The 12052-nt window shown below is 45.0% G+C and overlaps 1 protein-coding gene across 6 annotated transcripts in view; it reads right to left on the minus strand.

The window, feature by feature from the left end:
- Positions 1-12052, minus strand: part of LOC119394148 (mucin-17) — a 232528-nt gene that overhangs the window by 117180 nt on the left and 103296 nt on the right. For all 6 annotated transcript variants that reach the window (XM_049415656.1, XM_049415657.1, XM_049415658.1 and 3 more), the window contains exon 2: positions 7526-7672. In XM_049415656.1, coding sequence (XP_049271613.1) covers positions 7526-7672 — 147 coding nt within the window. The remainder of the gene's footprint in view (positions 1-7525; positions 7673-12052) is intronic.

A 12052-nucleotide genomic window follows, 5' to 3' on the forward strand; every position in this document is an offset into this window, starting at 1 on the left:
ATCTAACAGGCCTCGCGACTAAAAGCACTGAACGAGCTAAGAGAGCGTATACGCCCCTCGAGAAGCAGGCAAGGTGTACACTAACGAAACTAAACCGGCCACGCGGTTTAAACAAAAAAGATGAAAAAAGAAAGAGAATGAAAAGTGTCGCGACGTCGTGAAGGAACGCTGCAAGGCTGAATAAATCTAAAACGGAGAGAACGAAAGAAACAAGAATGCCGCCTGAAGGGAGGGAATAGCAGTGAAGGATGTCGTGTTTCTTACGCACCCATAAACAAACGCATCAACAACAAATACACGCGCGGCACCAGCACGGACCGCGGAGAAACAGACACACGTATAGAAACATATGTCGACACGTTTTGCGGGCGCACACGCGCGCCGGCGCAGCACGCACTAACGCACGCTCGCGCGGACACACATTATACGCGCGAGCGCTCGCCGCACGCAAGCAAAAGGTTTCACGGCGCGGCGGCTTCGGCAACGCCAAATGTAGGGCGCCAAGGCCTCCGTGATTCGCAACCGTGCAGCGAGCGAAATGCGGAGAGCGAAACGGAGCCGCCGCCGGAGTAATGAAACTGCTCGGCCCTGTAATTGCTACTCGCGGTTCTTACGTGTATAACGTATCGCGCTTTTTCTTTTGTTTCTTTTGCTCTTTTTCTACTTTCTTTCTTTAGAGCTCGAGGCGTCTCGGCGGCGTTTTCCTTGGACGTCGCCGGCAACGACGCCCTGAGGGTTCGATCCCGCAAGACGGCGAACGAAAAGAGGGATGACCCGGGTTTTGCCGAGCAAGAGAGCGAGCGCATTCAGACGCGGAAGACTACTAGCTCACTCTCTGCCAACCTTCGACATGAAATATGGCCGCGCCATGCACGCACCGCATGCGACCACTTGGCGGCGCAAGTGTCGACGGGGAAGAAAGAAGAAAAATCGAGCCTCCTTATACATTGGTGGGCCGAACATCTTTGCGCCCCGCGGCTCCGAACACCGTAAGGCCGCAGCAATTCTCGCGCGAGCAAGCGCTAACAGGACGCGTAGAGGAAACGAGCTCCTTCTCTACCCCAGGTTGCGTGACGCTCGCAGCATCTACGGCGCCGCCGCCGAGTGTTTATTGCGTTCTCCCTTCTTGACAAGATATCATGCAGGCGCCGAGTAATGACGGCCAGCAGCGAAGGCATAGATTATGCAATGCCCCGAGGATACGAGAATAGGCAAGAAGTGTAGTGACGACGATGTGATCATCTCTTTTTCCTTCTTTCTTTCTATACTTTTCTCAGTCTGCAATAAAACATCTCAGCAAGACGCTGTCGCCTAATTTTCCGCTCGATCGTGAATCTGGTTTGATTCATGCTGCGGATTCATGCTGCGGTAGTGGTTCAGAAGAACCACTTCGGAACTTTCTGCTTTCCTTGTGAGCTTGCAAAACGAGCAACAGGAAAGTGTATCAGATATGCGCAATATGATGGAAAGTTGGACTAGTTGGAACGTGGACATCTTTTGATGCAGCGCTTAAAGATGAATACGAAGAAACAGACTGCACAGTGCTTTCTGTATCTTTGTTTTTCAGCGCTGCCTCCAACGCATTAGATGTGGTTCTTAAGCTGCGCTCGCACTTCATCCTGTTCACTCGTGTGCTGTGAGGAAAAGTACATGTATAACTTACTAAAACAAAAAGCGCCAATAAGGCCAAAAAAAAAAAATGATTGATCTGACAACCACGAAACTTGAAGTGTTCAGCTACGTCTCTTCATACGCTTCTGGTGGTTGTTTTTTTTTTTATGGAAATGGTGTATAAGAAAGATTGGTACCTCTATGGCGGCACCGGCTATGTCTTCTCGCTAGCAAACGAAACATGAACTTTAAAATATAAAAAATAGCATGAAATATGCCGCTCAGTAGGACACCAAGTGTGGGAACACAGCACACTCTAACAGAGCATGAGTCACAAAAGATTCAAGCATGATTTCGTGTAAGTAGAGCGAGTTAACACGCACACGTATGAAGTCAAAACCTAATAAAAGAACTAAAGCTATGTATGATACCATTTGCAGTTTCCGCCTATTTTTTAAAAGAAACCAACACCAGGGTTCTCCGCCTGTTCTGTCCCTTCCATATAAATACCAATTCCCCTTTTCCGCTTCCCAAGCACAGTGTAGCCAACAGGCGATCTATGTAGATAACCTATATCTATTTCTTCTAGCTTTCTCTCTCACTTTGTTGCTCCTATTCCCTTCCCTTCTTTCTTTTCTTTTTCTTTTGCACACAAGCTTGCTGTTCTTCCCAATCATTGAGCGTGGGAAACAGAGTGAGCAAAGCGGACACAAGGACATCACTAAAGAAAGCGTTTGCCACTCCGACGAAGACAAGTCAAGTCCTTTTGTGGAAACGCTGGCTCAGGCAACACTCGCTGTTCGACAATTTCTAGTGACTAAAAGTGGAAATGAAGTATGATATCACGAGCTAGTGCATCGATCCTTGTCATGATCACCTTCTTCTTCTTCTTCTTCTTGATTATTCTAATCGTCATCATGTCATCATGTCTATTGAAGAGTTGAAGGCGCTCTCCTATTTATTACGCCTCTCTTGCACCAGCTGACCTCATCTTACCTCTGCGAATTTGATAATCTTATCACACCACGTGACACCACCATTCTCGCCATCCTTTATTCTTTACTGCATTCTGATTGTATCCAACCCGCCTTCCGCGTAATGATGCCCTCTCCTAGGGAAGTAAGCTAACTTGCATATAAGCCTACCTAATAGAGTAAGGAAATCTTCACTTTTCGTGTTTCACTTATCACCTATCCTGGGCCTGTGTAACGAATTTTCCGACACCCTACCTACCAGTTTTCTCCGGAGTTTTTTTTTTTTCCTTCCTGTCATGTTACCTCGCTTCTTGCGTTCTTTTCCTATTGATTTTCTATGTCAGTAGGCCGCGACCATGGCCCACCACCTGCCTATCCAGCCTGCCGACCTGTATTCCTTAAACGAGACCGCCACCATCAACCTTAGGAGGGAAGAGTAAGGGGGGGGGGGGGGGTGGAAGATGGTAGGTTGCAGAAGGGATTCATGCTGTCAATGCTGAAATACCGATTCATCACCATTCCTAGCAATGCGGTTGACATTCCACACGGCCACGTGTCAGATTGTCAGCCGTATTGGTTCCGTGCGTCCGAATGCAGTCGGGTGCACGGATACATTTCGGACTGCATTTTGGACTGCATATTGGACTGCAATTGTATTTTCCCTCAACTTTACCCGATGGTCTCGCGTTCGATTCCGGCCGCGGCGGTCACATTTCGATGGAGGTGAAATGGTAGAGGCTCGTGTATAGTGCGACATCTGTTCACTGAAGAACACTAGATGATCGAAATTTCCGAAATCCTTCACCCCGGAATGTCTGACAATCATATCGTGGTTCAGTGCGTAAAACCCAGATGTTATTATTATTATTATTATTATTATTATTATTATTATTATTATTATTATTATTATTATTATTATTATTATTATTATTATTATTATTATTATTATTATTATTATTATTATTATTATTATTCTCCTGAATTTGTTTAAGAAGTAAACAGCAGCACACTTTCACCTACTGATCCTTCCTGTTTAAAGATGAACGTGCTAGATGAAGTACCTGAATGTTCAGCAGATTTTAGTTCAAGCTATAATAAAGTTCCTTCCGTCTAGTGGCAGCATGAAAATATAACTTTCTTTTTATTTGTTATGCTGTGTTATAACATTTCTTTCTTTTTATTTGTTATGTTGTGTTATACATTGCTTTGTGTACACGGTGTCTGAAGGCCGCAGACGTGGCTTGTTTTACAAACCTAACCATATTGAGTTGCAGAAGACCTACAAACAGTACCTTTTCTTCGCGACTTCATAGCAAGCATAAGAAGTTCGGTGGCAGGCTTATTTGATGAGCACATCAATCTCGTTTCTACACGCGCAATAAAAGAACAGCCGGCAGACGCACGGAGTTGCAACGAGGTTCGAAGAACAAGAAATACTATTTCGTCTTGTACAGTAATCGAAATGCAGTTGCCAAGCAGTTCCAGTATAACTGCTCGCGAGGAAAATGCCTACGCGATGCTGGCAGTCTGACAAGAAATAATGCCGAGCGTCTCGATGCCACATCTCTAGACGCGATGCGGAGTTTGGTTAAAAGAAACTGAGGCGATAATAAGCGCGAGTTGGCGCAAGAAATTTCGAAGATGTAGGTATACATTGCCCAAGTCTTTCTTTTTTGTTTTTTGCAGAGACCTAGACGCTTGAGTTTACCCTTTCTCTCACTTAACAGCAAATCGCACTGCTAGCTTTTTTTTCCCCCCATCCGTGCCCTTGGTTGGTTGGTGACAACTTTATTGATAGTCCTGCAGAGCTTTCGCCGACCGGGCCTTAGGTACCATGTGGTACCCTTCCCACATTCATTTTTACCTTTCTAGACGACACACTGATTGATGCAGGCGGCGGAGTGGAGGCCAATGCCGTTAAAGGTTTCTAAATTTCGCACTGTTACTAAGCATGCTATGGATGTGTCCATGTATACGATACGAGAAGAGCTCTTGCCGCGTCTTGAAGACCTAGAACATCTGATCTTGCACGCGCGGCCTCTTCCAACACCTTTCATCGCTGCTCATCAGTAAACCAGGAATACCAATATTCCACGTGCGGAATTTTGTGTAGCAAGCGATTGGACTCAGCACGGCAGTCTCAAGGTCGGCTCAAGGTTGCCTATTCCTATACTCCAGGAAATCTGAGTGGAATGCATTAGATTCGGACGGTTCTCCCATGGAGGCAGTTGAATTACGCATGCTAGCATCGAAGGGTGAAACGCTTCACATTCCAGTCGTCCTGTAAGACGGCGTCTTTCGCGCTGATGACGGTGAAGACTATGCCACTGTGGCATTCAAACCGTTGTGTGCTGTCAAGCGCACTCTGTGCAAAAGACTGTACAAAGGCAACCCGATTCCGGAAGACACCGCACGATTGTTGTTTTCGACAGTTGGTATATAAACTGTACAAATATTTGGAGTGCATTCAGAGGTGTTCTCAACGCAATCCAAAAGTGGAGGAGCGTCTGTTTTGTCTCAAGTGCAGGGCATGGGGCTATGTAAGAAGTATTTGGGAAACGATTATGCTTAATGATCATCATAAGTAACTATACATCTATTTATATATACACCCAACAGCTGCTTGCTCAGAAACCCACATTCACTTCCACCATAGTCGCTACATACACGCAACGTGACATGATTTTTAAAATGATAAGCAATAAAACACGCACGTTCCTGGTACGATTGTTATGTTTCCGCGCAGATTAACTTTGGAACGAAATAGGTCATCGCCTTTTATTTATTCTCGTTATTTTCACGTCCTCAAGAACGCTTCCTGTGAAATCGGGTTACCCGACAAAGCTGTGCGAAATACGGAGAGCATTTCGCCACTGGGTAGGACGAACTGTTGCCAGCGAAGCGAGTAAAAAAAGGAATGGTTTTGAGGAAATTGCGACGCTCGGCGTGACGGTCGTATATTAATTTAGCGATATAGCATCTAAGGTCCGTACTCATTTGCCGAAGTGCAGAACTTTCAACACTAGTCGGGTGCCCGGTATAGACGAAGAAAGCGCTCCTCTAATATCGCTGCCAGGGAAGCGTCACGAAGAGGGTGAAGAACGAATGCACAGCGTCAAGAAGGCAATCGTACACTTTCAACACTAGGCGCACTCAACTGCATTTAGACCGTTCGCTCGGGTGAGAAGAGACTCGATCGATCTCGCTCAAATTTCGATCAAAATAAGAAACACGATCACTTCACAGCTAAAAGCTGGAAAATGTAATTTCTTTTTTTTTGTTCGGTGAAGTCTGAGAGAACTGGACGTCTCGGATCTAGTAACACTTCCAGGCTAAATGGCACCGAGCTCTCTCGAAATTTCTGCTACTAAATAGAAAAAAATGGGTTGCTCTGCACAACCGTCCTTCATCTTGCCGCAGAGTCCCTCACAATAACGCCATTCGATGTCAAGGGCGACTGTCAAGGGCCATAGGTCTTTTTTTTTTCGCGCGGCAACTATAGGCTGTCTGCAACTACAGGAGTTGGAAACTAGATAACCAGGCACCTTTCCGTTGTCTTAAGCACAGAGGGACGATGAAGGTTTCGTGAAGTTTCAAGTGCAGCTCGGAAATAGGGCACAATACTAAATAATTTTGCAGGTATAAAATTGATCATGGCACTTTCACTTAGGGTGCCGGTCACCATCAGAACACCTCTGACTGTTTGAAGCCTACGACGGCAAGAATTCCTATACAAACCACATAGCAAGATGTCCTTAAGGAGTACTGCGTTAGGAGTACGTAAGTAGTACAGAGTAAGAAGTACATTAGTACTACGTCACAAGGAGTGCATAAGAAGTATTGTACAAGGAGCACATTAAAACTACTTCACAAGGAGTCGATTACGAATACTTCACGAGGAGCACCTAAGATGTACTGCACAAAGAGCGCTTTGTAGGGAACACCTTTACTATTAATGAAAGATGTCCCTTTTTGTTTCTTATGTTGCCTGCTCGCTCTAATCAGAGAACCAAAAAGAGAAATATTTTGTTCGATGTTTCTTGCATACGTCCGAGAAAGGTTCACGTCCGCAGTTGAAAAAATTCACTCAAATGTGGCTGAATAGCCAACGTCCAGGAATTCTATACGTTTCTCTGGAACGCCCAGAACACTTTGACGTTTGTGACCGCATGTTGTTCGTGACCGCATATCGTCACGCCAGTATCTTGCTTTCAACGACAAGATACCGCCACGACGCTCCTTCGTTACAATTTCGTCACTTCCTCGTCTAGGTAGCTCCGGTCTGACGTAACAGAGCGACCACCTTCGCTGCGCGTTCAGCTTCGACAGCGGCATTGATATTCGATTAGGAACATCTCGAACTACGTGCAACTTTTGCGATTTATCAAAAGTGGGTATGCCATGAACTGTGACGCCCCGCAGCGTTTCCATATAATGTATAGACTCTCATCAAAGGAAATCTGAAGTGACCAGTAGAGCATATTCTGTTTAACAGGAGTTCCGTTTGCTAAGAGATGAACGGGGTGGGAGATTTCGAGTTCAAAACCGATCGTATTCGAGGCAGTCGTTCCATTTAAACAGCAGTTCCATTCAAGAAATTTTCGCTTACTGAGAGTCTACTCAAACTGCCTTCAAGATTATTTATTTATTTATTTATTTATTTATTTATTTATTTATTATTTATTTATTTATTTATTTAATACTGCGAGACCAAAAAGATGGTAAGCAGAAGTAATTAAGAATTTCTTGTTAATTAGTTGTTTCAGTGTAACTTCAGTTGCGGCAAAGCATTTCCGCCTGGACTTAGAGTTCCTGCGCGATGACTACAGGCGTATGGCTGTCATAAAGTTTTATTTTTAAAATCCGCATTACCGTGAAAGAAACCTCTGCACAGGAAACACGGCTGAGGGTAGGATGATGACGAGTGTACGGCGGCTCACCTTCGTCCGACGCGTCGGGGCAGTCGGCCGAGCCGTCGCGGACCCTGGAGAGCGCTATGCAGATCTTTGGGTCGCTCCGACACATGAAGTGCGTGTCCGGGTCGCACGAGGTGCTGTTCTTCCAGGGCCGCTTCGCTACGCTCCCGGCTGCAAGAGAGACGGGACAAGAGACGAGAGGTCAGCGAGACGAAGAGGATTACCTCACGCGGGAACTAGTTCCCCTATTGCGAGCGCCGCTCAGCGTCCTACTTATCGTTACAGCATCAGAAAATAACGCGGAGATGATGGGAGGAGGAGAATAAGGTATTTCCAGAGCTGCAACTATCAATCTTGGCAATGAAGGCCGCCGAAGATTTACGTGGATGAGCAGGAAGATGACTAATCGCGTAAGCGACTGATGCCTAAATGCATGTCCTGCGCATGCGTGGATGCCGTGTACGCAGCTGTTGCTGCTGCAACCGCAATACATCAATGTCTTCAAAGATTATGTGGCTACACTATTTCTACAACGACTTGAAGTGGTCTCAATGAGCTCGAAAACATGCCTAAATATGCACTTGGTGAACCAAGATGGGCCAAAACACATCAGGTTTATAGAGCACAAAGGGAGACGGCGTTGAGCTATAGTTGGTGTTTCATGGTCTGAAGTGAATGACATGTACAAAGTGAGAACGACAACACGAGCACTCTTGTTGTTCTCACTTTGTCCTTGTCGCACGAGCTGTCATTCACTTCAGATTATAGAGCACATAGCGCACAAACGAATATCTACATGACAGAAAACGAGAGAGAGAGAGAGAGAGAGAGAGGGCGGAGACAGAGATAGCGACGAAGGTTCTTTCAGTAAAGAGCATGGAGATATGGCAGGCTACAAGCCCTTCGTGCCGCTCCGGCTGTCATTGAAAATTAAAATTAATCAGATATAGAACATACGAAAGGCATATAACACATTAAATACGCAGCACGGAACGCGAAGTTACACATTGAGACCATTATATCGCTGAACCTGAAATGCCACACGCACGCAGTGATCAACTAAACACGCTGTGGCCGTCGAAATTAACGATGAAGAGATTCGTGATCGTAGCTCGAACCGGAACATGCTTTGTGGTGCTTTATAACTGACAAACACCCTGCCGAACGGGCTATAGAAAACACGTAATTTTTTTCGTACCAATAGCCGAGAAAAATCCGCGTTCGCAACCGTCAGCGCATAGTTACAGTGCAATTAAGTCCGGCCCGCAAAAAAATAGTTGCCCTATAGAAAACAAGCTTTTTGTTTTAAGCCGTATTTCATGCCTCCGTTGCTAATGGTAAAACGATGCCCACGCCTTTCATAGTAAGAGATGAATAAAGAAAGAAGACAGAACGGCTTGTTATTAGACACAGGTGCTTTTTGAGAGCGCATTTCGGTATTGTATATTCGCGAAAAAAGCAATCATCTGCGGAAAAAAACCGCAAGCACGTTGCATAACTCTCGTTACGTTATACAGCGCTGCGTATATCAGCGAATCTGGATAACGCTCGGTCAATTAGAATATTAAAACAAGCAGTACTTTACATTGGAAATGCGGCCTCATCAGGCGTTTTCGACAAACTGAAGACACATATGTTGTGAAGTAATCTCCTTCAAACAAGAAGTATTTTAAGTAAGTGATATTTACTCACAATTATAGTAAAATGTTTACTTACAACGGCCTACCAACAAGTACGAAAAGTCATGATGGTGAACAAAATATTTCGAGCATAAGTACATTCCTAACTCCATCTACGATATTGTGATCCTTCGGTAAGAAAGCAGCATCAAAACCGCGCTTCAACAAAAGTGTATTGCTTTTTTATTGCTGAAGATACACACCAAATTAAAAGAAACAATCCTTATGTGAACCGCCGCGTAAATATTTGCATAAAGCATTTTGCAGAAGCTATCAAACGGGCCAAACAGGCTATAAATAAAAGAAGAAGACGGCAAATCACTCCTTGCACAGGGTTTCAATTCAGCAACTCGTAAAGGCATACTGTTTTTTCTCGTAGAGCCCATCTACCCTCGCTTCTAACGAGATCTCCCGGGACGAAGAGACGGTTGATTTATCGATTCACTCGTCTGCAGTTCTCTCGCAAAAGTCCGCCAGTTTCTGAATAATTTAGTGGGTTATTAGGCTACCTTACAAGATAATAAGCTTCAATTGAAGATGATCCTCCGGTCCGTGATGGGAGGGAGCCTCGTCTACTACCATAGTCTACTGCCTGCAGTGTTTGGAAAAGAGCTACAAGAAAGAAAAGGCTTAAGTAATTCCCTTGAATGATCTGGACCTCGCATGCTTTCTCAGCGCCGTGTCATTTAAGGCTTGCAAGAGGAGCTCTCAGGGCATTAAGCGAAGAAGAGCGCGCACTTGCCGTTCTATACATTTTATACTGAACCGTCACCACGAGCTATATTTAAGTAAAGCACGGATTCGTCTACCGGGTGGGCATGTATATGTTCCCCGAGTAAACTAATATGCTTCGATCATAGGTACATGCTTCAAGTGAGTACGTTTAGGGCTTGCATCGCATCTCTTGCGATCATCTCAGAGGTCGGGTTTGGTCAAGCACATGAAACGCCTTGTAAATGAGCTGATTGCGTGAATTCACGCGATATACGGGTGGACAAATACACATGGAGTTTACACGCTACGAACGGTGTTACTTCGACGCACGCCGCAATAGCGCGTATACTGACAAACAAAGCAGGGCACATGCGCACACCAAGGACTAAATCGCTAGCCCATAAAGAAGTTTTAGCGATGTCGAATGTATCCACAAGTGGCTTGCAGCACCAACAGGATATGACAGCAAGTTAGCTGAATAGGCACTTCTTTACAACGTTCGTTCAGTTCCTTCAAAAAAAAAAGAAAACAAAACACGGCCGCTGAAGTATATTTGATTGTATGGCTTCTCGGAGAGTGAAATTTCGCTCCACCGAATATCATGGGTCGGGAATGTCTTTTTTTTTTTTTATTCTCCCTTTCTCCGATATGGAGAGTATCTGCTCTTAAATTAAAGTGGTTGCGTATTTTAAACGTAACGCCCTTCCTAAATATAGATGCCTGAACAATCGCGGACCGCTTAATAATCAAGCATCTCTATTACATCGGCTTTGTTTGCGTCATAAATAGAAAAAAGACTCAATTAAGAACAATTACATGAACAAAGAAAGCCGGTACCTTTTAACGGCACACGCATTGAGGCCGACTCAGAAAAGTTAAGGCAAGCCGATACGCGCCGGCCGAAACGGTCGGAACACCGTGACGAACAAAGTGGGACGTAACGTGAGTCCGGATGGGCGATTCCGGAAACTCAAATTATCCCGGAAATAAAAAGAAAAACAAAGTGACGAAGCGCGTCATTCGGAGAAACCAGCTCGTGCCCGAAGGATCGGACGATAACCTGCAGTTTGCCGCAAAAGCGCGGAAGTGATTTGCACCGCAGAACACAGCAATTTCGGTTTTGTCTTGCTCCCAGTTGTATGCTTTTATTTCATTGGTGTCCTCTATTCGGGCCTATTTTTAACGATCTGTACTCGTACAGGGAGTGAACAGTTCATCGAAATAGGTAACACGCGCGTTTGTTTGGTGGTGTTTTGTGTATATAGACACGCAAAAAAAAAATTACTCGCCCTTTTCTTTACACGTTAGCAGTGCTGACACAAGGCAATTTCAGTGGACATAAATAAAAATCAGGCAGCATGAACTCTGGTTGGTGCGCATGCATATGCGAGAGAATTATTGGTCGAGACTGAACGGCAACTTATCCTTGGGCTGATAGTCTGTTAGTTCTCACTAAAGTTGTGTCTAAGAAAGAATAAACGAGCCCCTAAATTCCCCTTCTTTCATTCAACCGTTGATGTGGTAACAGCGGATAGCCGGCATTATAGCGTACGTTAGCCGAGACTTACCGTTGTTACGCCAACAATTGCTGTCATTATTTATCACTTAGTCAACGCTAAGCAACAGTTAAGATCACATATCCAGCATTAGCCAATATTAGTCAGTATTATGCAGTGCTAGTTGTATAGGCGCAAATGCGGTATACCAACACACCACCGCTCGCCATTCGTAGTTGTCGCCGTTCGCCGTTCACCGCTTGTTCACAAAGCGCGGAGCAGACGCGCATATAAAACGCTGCGTCACTAAAAGCTTCCTCCAGCGCATGACCGGCGATCGCGCAACGTTGGTTGAGTATTTCATGCGACTTCATAAGGAGGGGTGACCTTACTTAGACGCGGCCAACTTATAGAGACGCGAGCCTTTGATATCGGACCAAGCCGTTCTTGGCTTCTCCATAGATGCATGCGGATGGTCGATAAGAAGAAGACTTTTCCGAAAAGTTGCATACTCGACTTATCTCCTACCTCATCTAACAACACCGTGTTTGAAATGTTTGAAGCCATATCCTTTAGTTGCGGAAGCTTATTCGAAGCACTAAGTTTGCGCCTTTTTTTGAAGTGCTTGAAGCGCAAACGATATCTTTAGTTGGGGAAGGTCA

The sequence above is a fragment of the Rhipicephalus sanguineus genome, chromosome 5, assembly GCF_013339695.2.
Source record: "Rhipicephalus sanguineus isolate Rsan-2018 chromosome 5, BIME_Rsan_1.4, whole genome shotgun sequence".
NCBI classification, from domain to species: domain Eukaryota; kingdom Metazoa; phylum Arthropoda; class Arachnida; order Ixodida; family Ixodidae; genus Rhipicephalus; species Rhipicephalus sanguineus.